This window comes from Mustela erminea, chromosome 1, assembly GCF_009829155.1.
Source record: "Mustela erminea isolate mMusErm1 chromosome 1, mMusErm1.Pri, whole genome shotgun sequence".
Taxonomy (NCBI): domain Eukaryota; kingdom Metazoa; phylum Chordata; class Mammalia; order Carnivora; family Mustelidae; genus Mustela; species Mustela erminea.
In genome coordinates this window covers 14,284,044-14,296,339 of record NC_045614.1, presented here as the reverse complement: position 1 = coordinate 14,296,339, position 12,296 = coordinate 14,284,044, and the positions used below count along the sequence as shown (strand labels likewise).

General features: G+C 56.7%; 2 protein-coding genes across 2 annotated transcripts; one reads left to right on the top strand and one right to left on the bottom strand.

The window, feature by feature from the left end:
- The first annotated feature begins 3,490 nt into the window (after positions 1–3,490).
- RAB3A (RAB3A, member RAS oncogene family) lies at positions 3,491–8,670 on the top strand. Its single transcript, XM_032316022.1, has 5 exons — positions 3,491–3,714; positions 4,839–5,066; positions 6,171–6,289; positions 6,798–6,922; positions 7,813–8,670. Exons 2-5 carry the CDS (start codon positions 4,839–4,841, stop codon positions 8,001–8,003), a joined length of 663 nt encoding a protein of 220 aa, XP_032171913.1. The 5' UTR covers positions 3,491–3,714; the 3' UTR covers positions 8,004–8,670.
- Positions 8,671–8,763: 93 nt separating this feature from the next.
- Positions 8,764–11,994, bottom strand: MPV17L2 (MPV17 mitochondrial inner membrane protein like 2). The gene is made up of 4 exons (XM_032316032.1): positions 11,571–11,994; positions 10,778–10,948; positions 9,765–9,841; positions 8,764–9,656 (listed from the first exon to the last, which is right to left on the bottom strand). The coding sequence occupies exons 1-4, from the start codon at positions 11,755–11,757 to the stop codon at positions 9,471–9,473; spliced, it is 621 nt and encodes a 206-aa protein (XP_032171923.1). The 5' UTR covers positions 11,758–11,994; the 3' UTR covers positions 8,764–9,470.
- Positions 11,995–12,296: the final 302 nt, after the last annotated feature.

The window sequence follows — 12,296 nt, the reverse complement described above, 5'->3', positions numbered from 1 at the left end:
ACAGATTAAAAAAAAAGGAAAGAAAATTCTGCTATAACCTTCCTGTAGGTCATCTGCCTTCAGCATTTCACCTTATTTCCCTGTTTCTTTCTTATGTGCCCCTTTAATTTGGGCCACAGGCATCTGTCCATCTCCTTCTTATTGACTGCACTCCACCCATGCTGGTGGTTTTCCATTTCCCAAGCTGTGGCACCAACTCAGGGCCTTTGCACATGCTGTCCCCACCTCCTGGATTGCTCTTCCTCCCCCCTCATCCTCACCCGTTGGGTCTCAGCTCAGCATCTGCTCCCCTGCAAAGTCCTCTTTGACCCCCACCTCCATACCAGGCTGGAACTAGTAGAAGTTCTCGGGGATTCTTTTAATTCATCCTTCAGGTTCCTGCTCAATGTAACTTCTCCAGGGAGCTCTGTCCTAACCTCCCTAACCAAAGTTACCCTCTCTCCAATCATTCATTCATACATATCATACCATCACAGGGCACTTACTGGGTCCACGGGTCTAGGTGTTAGGGACACCAATTCCTAACTCTCAGAGGTCTTAGATGGCTAATGGATAAATAAGTCAAATAATTATTTCTTTTCCTTTCTCTCTCTCTCTCTCTCTCTCTCTCTCTCTCTCTTTCTAATTAGACTCCACATCCAACGTGGAGCCCAATGCAAGGCTTAAACTCATGACTCTGAGATCAAGACCTGAGCTGAGGTCAAGTGGGACTCTTAACTGATGGAGCAACCCAGGCTCCCCTCAAATAATTATTTCTGATACAGGATGTGCCAGGAAGGAAAAATATGGTGATGTGATAGGAGGTGACATGAAATTGGAACCTCTGAAAGGAGGTGGGTGTCCATCAGAGATCTGAAGGGGATGAGAGAGCCAGGTTTGGAAGGAGGTTGGGGAACAGTGCTCCAGGCAGCGGGAACAACAGGTAGAAAGGTCCTGAGGCAGGATTGCCCCCTGGAACCAAAGGGAGCATCTAACTGGAGGAGAAAGATGAGATGGGGAGGTGGCTGGTGGGAAGTACGGGGCTAGGGGGCCTGGGCTGTGAGGTGGAGTCTGGGCTTTACTCTAAGTGGGATGGGTTAACCCTTAGAAGGGTTTAATCCCTTTCTCTTACCAGCTCTGGCGTCCACCCCTGCGCAACAGTCCCCCATGCAACCGTCCTTAATTCTGGAGTGGAATGTTGATTCTTAACAATAAAGGCCTTTTATTATTTTTACTTTAAAATACAAATCCCGGGGTGTCTGGGTTACTCAGTGGGTTACAGCCTCTGCCTTTGGCTCAGGTCGTGATCCCAGGGTCCTGGGATGGAGCCCCGCTTCAGGCTCTCTGCTCAGCGGGGAGCCTGGTCACCACCACCCCCCCTCTGCCTACTTGTGATCTCTGTCTGTCAAATTAATAAAAAAGTCTTAAAAAAATAAAATTTAAATTAAAAAAAAAAAAAACCAAATCCAAGGGCTCCTGGGTGGCTCAGGTGGTTTAGGGTCTGCCTTTGGCTCAGGCCATAATTCCAGGGTCCTGGGATTGGTCCCCGTGTGGGGCTCCATGCTCAGTGGGGAGTCTGCTTCTCCCTCTGCCCCTTCCCCTGCTTGTGCTCTGTCTCTCAAATACATTAAAAAAAAAAAAAATCCCTCTGTTCAGCAACGACGTGCCTTGTTGTAGGCCTTTTCTCCTTGGGCGGGGGGGGGGGGGGGGGGGGCACCAAAACAGGTATTTCTGTTCAGGTGCCACCCACGTACAAATCCCAAAACAAGCATTTGGGAAGTGAGGAAGCTGAGCAGCCTTAGGCATCCTCACCTCCACCGGGATGCGGCCTGTTCCTGGGCCAGCCGTGTTTAGGGCGCCACCGACTGCCAGTCTCCCTGGAGGGGGAGATCGGGGGTGAATTTATTTTTGTTTATTTTTCTTTCCTTTTTTTTTTTTAAGATTTTATTTATTTATTTGACAGAGATCACAAGTAGGCAGAGAGGCAGGCAGAGAGAGGAGGAAGCAGGCTCCCCGCTGAGCAGAGAGCCCGACGCGATCCCAGGACCCTGGGATCATGACCTGAGCCGAAGGCAGAGGCTTTAACCCACTGAGCCACCCAGTCGCCCCTATTTTTGTTTATTTTTCATGTTTTTCTCAATTTTCCAATTCTCCGCAGTAGGTTCTTAATACTTTTATAGTCTCGAGTGGAGGAGAGGGACAAAAATGTTGCCCTTAATAAAAATAGGTTTCCCAAACGCTTGCGGAAAAAGTGAGGGACGTCCCGCACTTCCAGGGGGCGAGGGGAGGAGGCGGGCTCGAGGCGCTAAGTTATTCTGGTCTCTAGGCGCCTCCGCAGCTGGCGAGCTTTTTATAAACAGGACGAACACAGCCCGCCCTTCCCGCCCCGCGCCTGGGGAGGAAGCAAGGAGATCAGGATTCTCTGGGGGCCACGCTCCTCCTGGTCTGGGTACCGGAGTTGAGGGGGAGGGATCCAAAAACGGGGTAAGGATCTCATTCTCCCGCCCCCCTCCGCCATTCTGACATTTTCCCCCTCAAGATTTGGGGAAATAAACGCCTGAGCCCCTCAGTCCCCAAAGTCTCCACTCTCTGAGTCTTGTTTACCCAGGATAAACCAGGGGGAATGGGTTCCCTGTCATTTAAGTCAGGAACCAGGATCGGTTAAGCATCTCCCAGCCCCATCTTTATTTTGGGGTCTTTGAACCTCGCTAAGACCCTCCCCATTTTCCGTTGTTGTTTCCTGCAGGTTTGCGGGGATTTAGGAGGTGAGCCGTTTCTTTGCCCTGCTTCAGCATTATCTTCGAATTTTTCTCCGGAAAGTGGGGCTCAGGGAGAGGTGGGGTTCTTGTGTCGGTTAGCCCTTTCCTTCTTTTCTAGAAATTAGTTCCCTTGATCCCAATTTTTTCTTTTTTTTTTTTTTTTTCATCTCAGAAACAGGATCGGGCATCTACCAACCCGGTCCTCTTTGGAGATCTTAAACCTCAGAAGTTGCAAGGAGTCCCTCTTGACCCCTACTGTCGCTTTTTCTTCATTTATCCTTATTTTGAACCCGTAGTTAGGGAGCATGGAGCGACTCTCAGCTGCCTCCTCCTCTTTTCTGAGATTGGGAATTGGGAACGCTTTTAACCAGAGGTCTTTGCACCCAAAACAGGGCGGGGACCACGGAAGTCCCAAACCAAAGGTGGGAGGGGGCGGGGAAAGGGAACGCCCCCTGAAGACCCAGGCTCGGTGAAGGCCTCAACCCTTTATCCCCGCAACCACTTGGGAGCCATCATTGGACCAGAACAGAAAGGTGGTGATCTCTGATTGGTACTCAGTCCGTCGCTCGGAAGTTTAAGCCAGTGAGAGGTTGGCACTCAGTCCCGCCTCCCTGACACAGGCAGGAGGCGGAGCAAGTAGACACCTCCCCCGCGCGCTACTGGATAAGCACACTGGCTCCCGCCCCATTCGTGCGTCAATCTGCGCAGGAGCCCCGCCCCTCCTGGCTTCTACGTGCGTCAGCGGGCTACTTCTCCAGGCGCGGCTCCGCCCCAGGATGGCGTCACGGCTGTATCTGCATGTGAGGCCCCGCCTCACTCTTTGCAGGACGTCACCGCGGACTGCAGGGGCCTGAGCCGCTGCTGCCGCCGCCGCTGCCCCTGTCGCGCAGCCCCACATCAACGCAGGGGGCCCCGGCACCACCGCCACCAAAAAGTCGCTGCCGCTAGGGTCACGACCGCATCGGTGCAGGGCAAGGTGAGTTGCGGGGCGGCCTGGGTCGCCGCCTCTCCGAACACCTACATAACCTTCATTTGACTGATGGGCTTGCGCGAGTAGGGGACGAGGTTGGCTAGGGTTAAATCGGGGAAGGATGCGGCGGTCACAGCCCTAGTATGGGTAGGGCCCTGGCTCCCCCTAACTGCCCGCTCCTCACCCCCACCCCCCCACCCCTGGCCTCTGCGGCGGAGGGGGAGGGGAGGCTAGTGCCTTGCGGGAAGCTGTGCGCGCGGGAGGCTCTGTGCGTGCGCGTGCGTGTGGTGTGAACACGCGTGTGCGCGCCCGCCTGTGCCAGCGGATCTGTGTGCATACCCTTTTGCTTATGTACCGGGGTATGCTTGTGTGACCCTGTGGGTGTCCCGACCCCGGAGAGTCCATGCCGCACGCGGGTGGAAGGAGACGCATGGACTGTGCGTGTGCGTGCACGGGAATGCGTGTCCGCGTGGGTGTCGTGTACACGCCTGCATAGGTGGAGGCGGCTTTGAGCACGGGTGGGTTTGTACATTTGCATATGTGTGTTGGTGTGCGCACAAGTGTTTGTGTCTCTTTCCTGTGCACCGAGTGTATTCGACTCTGATGTGCACACGCGTGAACGGGTGTGTTCCTACTGCGTGCACGTTAGCGTGTGCACGCCCCGCCCCTATCACACGACCAGCTGTCTCAGCCCGATCTTTCCCTGCTTGCGAGCTGCGACGCACATCCCCGCGGGAACGTACACGCGTGTGCACTTGCGTCCGTTCTGAGCAACATAAATGATTGATGGGGGGCGGGGCCGGCCGCAGCTGCCCCTACCTGCTCAGCCTTAGAGTGTAGAATTACAGACCGACCTGGGGGGAAAGGCGTGCTGGAGGGGTTTACAGGGGTGTCCCCATCCCCATCTCTCTGAGCTCCTCCCTTGACACTTCCGGCCTTTCAAGGTCATGGCCCACCCTTTGCCGTGAGCCCCACCATTGGTACTGGGGCTCCTGACCAGATGAGGGTAATCTCTATAAACACTAGTCCCTCTCAAGAGCTCTGGAGTTCTCTTCACCCTGTGCCTGGGACTTGGGCAGTTGGGGTCTGGAATGGGACTCCTCGGGCTTACCTACACCTTGCACACCCAGATGGCATCCGCCACAGACTCACGCTATGGGCAGAAGGAGTCCTCGGACCAGAACTTTGACTACATGTTCAAGATCCTCATCATTGGCAACAGCAGCGTGGGCAAGACCTCATTCCTATTCCGCTATGCAGACGACTCCTTCACGCCTGCTTTCGTCAGCACTGTGGGCATCGACTTCAAGGTCAAGACCATCTACCGCAACGACAAGAGGATCAAGCTGCAGATCTGGGTGGGTCCAGCTGGAGAGCTCCTGTCTCTTACCAGTTTACCTTTCCAGAAAAGCAGCCCCTGCTTTGCCTCTTCCCTGTCTCAATTCATTCATTCACACCCTGGGCATTTATTGGGTGCCTACTGTGTATCAGGGGCTAGAAGCCCAGAAGACAGTAACCTATTCTCCAATGGGTGCCTCATCACTGCTCTCCAGGAGTGAGGAAGGAGCCAAGGCTGGGTCCCCTCCTCTGCCTGCTGTTATGGAGAGCATCACTTAGCTCGGTACCTCAGTTTCCCCCTTTATGTTCTTTCTTGTGAGTCTTCATGAGGTTTCATCAGGATCTTGGCCCCAACCTCATCCTCTGGGACAGGAGCAAGCACCTTCTGTAGGGTCTACTGGCCACCTCCCTTAACCCCATGGAGGCCTGAAGGAACCTGTTAAATCCCAAGCTGGAACTGTCCCTTCTGTGCTGTGTTCCCATGGCTCCAACTTCACCCGTCCCCTGGCCTGGGAGACCTTGCCTGGTCTGTCTCCTTCTACCTACACTTCCTCACTGTTTCTCAGATGCACCCGGCACAGACCCACTCCAGCGCCTTGGCCCCTGCTGTGCCCTTGGCCTGGATTCTTTCCCCAAATCTCCACATGGTTCCCTCCTCACTCCCTTCAGCTTCTAAAATCATACCCTCACCCACTGCCCGGCCATCTCTGTCCAACTTTCTTTTTCTCCTCTGTCTACATCACCCTCTGATACGGGATACATTTTCTTCCTTTTTACGTGTTTATCTTCTGTTTTCTGTACTGGGTAGTTGGTTCCACGAGGCAGTGATTCTTGTCCATTTTGTTAACAGCTGTGTCCCCGGTGCCCAGCACGGGGTGTGGCACACACAGGTGAATGCACGGGTATGTTGAATGAATGACGGAATGATTCTGTAGGTACCTGCCTCAAGAGGGTGGTTGAACCCCATGTTCTCCATGTAGGTGACCAGTCAGCTCCGTGTAGGAGCAGTCAGCTGCTCCTCTCCAGTTCTCACCGGGGCTGGACTGGACAATTTCAGAGTTGGTTTCCACTCTTAGTTGTTCACGTGTGGGGCCTCTCTGACCCCCGTCTTTTCTTCCTCCCAGGACACAGCAGGGCAAGAACGGTACAGGACCATCACCACTGCCTACTACCGGGGAGCCATGGGTTTTATCCTCATGTATGACATTACCAATGAAGAGTCCTTCAACGCCGTGCAGGACTGGTGAGCACAGCCTCACGCCCTCCCAGACGGTCTTTGGAGCTGGATTCTGACCTGCTCTGTAATAAAAACATGGTGGCACTGGCTCCAACTAAGGGGAATAAAGGAGCTCGTTGTAAATATATAGGTTAAGAAGAAAAAAAAATCAGGGAAGGGGCAGAAAATATAAGGTCAGTTTGTATTGGATGAAAGGACAGAAACGTTTACATTTCTGCCCAAAGTAATGATACATTTTAGGGAAATTTCTGAATTAGCAGAGGGAGAAGGTCTTGTGTCTGGGGGTGGGGCCCTGGGAAGGGCAGGCAAACCTGCGCGAAAGGGATTTTTGAAGATCAGGGAGCTGTGGGACCGCGTTCCTGGCAGGACAGAGGCCAGGAGGAAGGACCAAGCCTGCCAAGTTCAAGCAATAATCGGGAGGTGGGGGGCTAGAGGGTGGCGAGGGAGGGGGAGACAGAGGTCAGTGGAGCTTGAATCTTCCCAGGCCTAACCCACTCATCGCTGCTTCCCCCAGGTCGACCCAGATCAAGACGTACTCATGGGACAATGCCCAGGTGCTGCTAGTGGGGAACAAGTGCGACATGGAGGACGAGCGGGTGGTATCATCCGAGCGTGGCCGACAGTTGGCTGACCACCTCGGTGAGTGCCTAGCGGGGCTGCACACCAACAGGCTACGAAAGGGACCCTGAGGCCCTGTAAGGGGAGGGGACACCCCTAAGACCTCCTAGCAAAGTCAGGACAGGGCCTGGATTTGAATCCAGCCAATTCACACTTTCTGCAAATGGCCTGGAGCCAGGAGCTGGATCCTGAAGGATGCATAGGAGTTCGCTGTGCAGTTAAGTTACTGACTCACTCTGACACCCTCACTGCCAGCCTCGTGTTGGTTTGCTAGGCCCAAGAGGCCTCATTTTGCGGGGTGGAGGGAGAGACCCGGGCTGGGGCAATGCACTGATGGGGGCGGCGAGCTGCTCTGCCTGGTGGAGGTAAGACCTGGAGGAAGGTGCTAGATCTGGAGTTCAGGCACAGGGTGGTCTCTCAGACAAAGGAAACTGTAGGTAAAGGCCGGAGCTGGGGAAGATCCTGGGTGCTCTGGCAAGTAATTTTCTATGGCTGGAATACAAGGGACACTTGGGGGAAACCTGGCTGATCACGCAGGGCCTGAACGATACGGCAAAGATCTGGGACTCCTGTGAGGGCGACAGGGAGCCACAGGGTGTGTAAGCAAGGGAGGGCCCAGGTGGTTGGGAGTTTCAGATGCTGCCAGGGGCCAGTGCACAAGTTACAGCTGGTGGCAGGAGCAAGGAAATAGGTCGGGGGGGGGGGTGCCTGGAGACGACAAGGGGACAGTTTTAGAGCAAAGGAAAGAGTATGAGAAACAGGGCTGAGCAGCCTCCCTGCAGGACTTGTTGGCGCTTCTAACAAGTGGTCAGCACCAGGAATCTCCAGATGTTCCCTGCCCTCTGAGAAGCGTCTCTGGGATGGGGTGGGGGTGGGGCCGGGGTCCTCACCCCTCCCCTCCCCACCCACAGGCTTTGAGTTCTTTGAGGCAAGCGCCAAGGACAACATTAATGTCAAGCAGACCTTTGAGCGCCTGGTGGATGTCATCTGTGAGAAGATGTCCGAGTCTCTGGACACGGCCGACCCCGCAGTCACAGGCGCCAAGCAGGGCCCACAGCTCACGGACCAGCAGGCGCCCCCACACCAGGACTGCGCCTGCTGAGAGCTGCCCTTGCCCCCTCCCGGCCCCACCCCTGCCCACCCCCTGGGCCCGATCCAGCCCCGCACCGGCCCAGGGCGTGAGACCCCCACCCCCAACTTAGCCCCTCACCCTTATTTATTATCGTAGTTATTTATTTATTTATTTATTGGAGAGGTCCCCCAGGGGCTCAGGCTCCCTGCCCACCCCCTCCCCCTCCCGCCCTGTACATACAGCCCTGTCCCCACTCTGCCGTGGCGTGTCGTGGCCCTGTGAACTCACCGCTCCCCCTCCTCTCAAGACCCCACCTTTTTTAAAAATTCACCCCTATCAACAGTTACCAGTTTTGCAGAGGGGGCCCGATGACCCCCCCCCAGGGCAGGCTGATTGGGTGAGGGGACGTAGTCAGGTCAGCAAGCCTGTCAGCTGTGACTTGGTGGGCCAAGGCCACTGTGGGGGGGATCTCAGCATGGACCACGGGGTGGACCAGAGCCAGGTAACGGCCTGCCTGGCTCCTCACCCCCTACGTTTTACCCTTATTTGGAGGTGAGGGCTGCTGTGGGTACTCGCCACCCTGGGACTCCCCCACAACACCAGACCTGTTCTGATGTCATGAGTGTCAAACCTGCCCCCCAAATCCCCAGGAGATGTCATGACAACACTACACACACCCAATAAAGCGAATGGATGATGCTGTGTCCCTATGAGTGCCAGCCTGCCACGGTGGCCTTGGTCACCCACAGGAATTGCAATGATGAGAGAATTTAATAGAATTTCTACAGTCTGTGACCTGAGTATGAGACAGAGGCCACCAGGCCTTGCCTTAGGCTCCGGATTCTGGGGGCTAACTCCAGGCTGTGTCCCCGCCTTGTGCCCAACGCCCAGCTCATAACCGTGTTGAGGGGCTGGGGCTTGGGACTGCCTGGCTTGGGCCACGTGCTGCAGATGGGAACACGTGTGTCACTGGTTCACGGAGGGCCTGTGGTGAGAGGGGCTCCCGGATGACCATCTTCACGGTTGTCTTCCAGATGGGGAAACAGGTCTTATACTGGGCTTGGAAGAGGCAGCCCAGCCAGATGCCCAGGGGTTGGGGAGGGGCCGGGACCAGGCCTGTTGTGCTCAGAGTCAGTCTCGCCCTGTCTGGCACCCAGCTGGGAGGGCTGGGGCAGCTCAGTCTGCACAGTGCCCAGGGCCACACAGCCAGGAGTGGATGGCCCCGGATCTGTCCGTGCAAGAGGCGTCTGGTCACACAGCCCGTCCACCCCTGTGGACTCCTCTTCACCCAAGCGAGTCCTCACCCACCTGTCTTCTCGCTAGGCTCAGTCTTGTGGGACAGACACAGCAGGAACCCGGCCAAGGTCATCCAACAGCAGAGAGGCTGGGTGTTCACCCTGCTGGGGATCAGCTCCGCGCCCACCTGCTGTGCTTGGCAGATTATCACAGGCCCAGGAGGACCTCACCCTAGAGCACAGCGGAACTGCCACTTGGAGTTTACACATGTGGCCCCTGAGGAGCCCCCTGGGTGTCTGGTCCGCCCACTGAGCTCACCCTGTACTTCAGGTAGGAGAGGTACGTGTCCCAGCCCAGCGTCAGGCCGTTGATGTAGGTGACTCGGAACTGCGGGGGCACGAAGAGGAAGTTCACCAGCTGGGCTGCCGGCCAAACGCACCAGTCGGCCTGCGGGGAGGGGTGGGAGTGTGGTGAGGGGTGGGGCCTTGGCACAGGGGTGGAGGTGGGGGGCTGCGAAGGGCAGGGCAAGGGAATGAAGGGGTGGGCAGGGCCCACCTTGTAGAATTCCCAGAACTTGTCCCGCAGCTCCTGGCAGCTCTCATCCAGGGTTTGGCCCTCCAGGCAGCCCAGGCCTGGGAAGGAGACCAAGAAATTAAGAGTGTCAGAGGCTGGGGAGTACCGGTGATGGAGCAGATGGGGCAGGGACAGTGGTGTCCCAGGCAGACAGACCAAGAAATTTAAAAGCTTTGAGGTGGGAAGGGCCACACACAGCAGAATGGCTGGTGTGGAGGAACACAGCAGAACAAGTTGGTTCCAGTGAGGGAGAGGTCAGAAATAAACACACACTCCCTTAGGGGCACTTGGATGGTTTAGTAGTTTAAGCAACTGGTCCTTGGTTTTTGGCTCAGGTCATGATCTCAGGGTCCTGGGACTGAGCCCAAGTTGGGCTCTGCAATGGGCATGGAGCCTGTTTAGGATTCTCTCTCTCCTTCTCCCTTTTGCCCCTGCCACTTCCCTTACTCTAAAAACAAACAAACAAACAGACAAACAGACACACAGGCACCCCAAGGTAGATGCACCCTTCCTGAGGCTGAGGCTGTTTTATTTCCTTTCTTTCACAAAGGAGGAAACTAAGCTCAAGAGGGCGGGGCTGACACTCTTCTCAGAGCCAAGGGCTGGATGATTATACCCCATCAACCCTAGCCTCAGCAACTCTTCTTTCAGCCTCAGGGCCTTTGCATGGGCCATTCTTCATGCCTGCTGGCACCTTCTTCAAGTCTCAGCGGAGTGGCCTCTCCTCTGGGCAGTCCTCCCAACCACTGCCCAGGGCAGCCCCACCCAACACCGCTTCATCCCTCCTACACAAAGTACTGCTGTCCCACTCTGCCGTTCATACCTGCCCCCCGTGGGTCTGTCCTGGCGCTACTGTGACCCAGCACCCAGTCCAGAGCCACACACAGAAGAGGCCCATCAGAAACGCCAACTCAGCACCCCTCTTAACACAAAGCTGGCTCTGCCCCTCCTGACATGGGGGGGGGGGCAGAGCCCAAGCTCACAAGGCTCCTTACCCAAGAAGTACCAGACGCCTAGCATGGGAGAGGCCACCAGCTGGTCGATGAGGACCTTCCTGAGGACGTTTGGGAGGCCACGGAGGCCAGACGCTGGGAGCAAGTGGTCCAGCCAGAGGTACCAGTAGTGCAGGAAGGGACCCATACTGCAGCCCACTGCAAACATGCTCGCTGAGAGCAGTTCAAGAGTCAGGCCAGGCCAGCAAGTCCCCAGTCCATGGTACCCTCCCTCCCTGATAAACCTGAAGCCCTCCCCGAGCCCACCTGTAAGTTCTTCCATTACAAGCCCCACTGCCAGGCACCGTTCCAGTGGCTCCTCTCCCGTTTTCTCTCCTCATCCCCTTCACTACCCTGAGAGCGGGTTCTACCACTGCTCTGCTTTCCGGAGGAGGAAACAGGCATAACAGGTTGGGAAGTGTGGGGCCAAGGCACAATCCGAGGCTGGCTGGGTCCAGACGCTGAGCCCTTGACTATCCTTGGTGTAGTTTCCAGTGCTCAGTGTTTGGTCTCAGTGTTGGAGTAAGGGAAGCGGACGAGGGGGTGAGCGGAAACTGGGGCCGGGAGGGGACAGGGACCAGGAAGTAGGAGATGGAGACCTGAGGTGGGGAGCGGACTGAGACCCCGGGGTGAGGAGGAGGGACGGAGACCCGAGCGTGGGCTATGAGGGTCTTGGATGCACACCATGGTCAAGGGTCCCGCCGGGAATTGAGGCCACAGGTCAGGGGTCTCCGATTCTGAGATTGGGCTCATAGGTCCCCCGGGGTCAAGGGCCAGTGGCTCCAGACTTGCTCACCTGAGCGCCGGGGGTTGAACTTCTGGCCAGGCCGGGCGCGGACCTCCCAGGATTGGCGCACACCGTCCCCGACCGCCATGAGAACACCACAGCCCAGCGTGTTGGTGACGAGCAGCGCACGGCCTTGGAACAGGGGCTGCCCCACGGCCCGCAGGGCGCGCAGCCAGCGCCAGCCGCCGGAAGCCATAGCCCACCGAGCCGCAGGACCCCGCACCGGGGATGCCCTCCCGGCGCTGACCAATCGCACGCGGTCTTCGCGGTCTGCACGCCCGCTCCAGCCCTCGCCAGCCGATCGCTGACCGCTCGGCGCTCCACTTTGCCGGGCTCGAGACGTAGTAGCCAATAAAAGGCCGGCATCCCATTCCCAGGCCAATCGCTGAACGAGGCCAAACGCTGCCTTCCCCACTTGCGGGCCAATCGCAAATAAGCGTCTCACCCCAGCGCACGGATCATGGCCGCCTCGCCACCTTGTTTCCCCGCCCCTTTCCGCGCCAGCCTATGGACAAGCGCCGCCGGACTCTAACCAACCAGCCCGATACTGCACTGACCAATCGCAGGCTAGTCTTACGCCAGCGGAGGCCTGTTGTCCCGCCTCCCCTGTGGAGGTGGCCAATCTTGCTCCCTCCAGATTCTCCGATTCTTCCGGAATTCTAGAGAAGGGATCTTAGCTGGGGCCTTGGCGGCTCGACCTGGGCGGAAGTCTAATCTCGCAAAGATTCACGGAAG

What these genes read in the sequence shown, in the direction of transcription:
- RAB3A (XM_032316022.1), top strand. Translation starts at nt 4,839, where the DNA reads ATGGCATCCGCCACAGACTCACGCTATGGGCAGAAGGAGTCCTCGGAC. An exon ending in GGATCAAGCTGCAGATCTGG is followed by an intron (nt 5,067 to 6,170) that starts GTGGGTCCAGCT and finishes TCTTCCTCCCAG; the next exon opens with GACACAGCAGGGCAAGAACG. An exon ending in TTCAACGCCGTGCAGGACTG is followed by an intron (nt 6,290 to 6,797) that starts GTGAGCACAGCC and finishes TGCTTCCCCCAG; the next exon opens with GTCGACCCAGATCAAGACGT.
- MPV17L2 (XM_032316032.1), bottom strand. Translation starts at nt 11,757, where the DNA reads ATGGCTTCCGGCGGCTGGCGCTGGCTGCGCGCCCTGCGGGCCGTGGGG. An exon ending in GTTCAACCCCCGGCGCTCAG is followed by an intron (nt 10,949 to 11,570) that starts GTGAGCAAGTCT and finishes AACTGCTCTCAG; the next exon opens with CGAGCATGTTTGCAGTGGGC. An exon ending in AGTTCTGGGAATTCTACAAG is followed by an intron (nt 9,657 to 9,764) that starts GTGGGCCCTGCC and finishes CCCTCCCCGCAG; the next exon opens with GCCGACTGGTGCGTTTGGCC.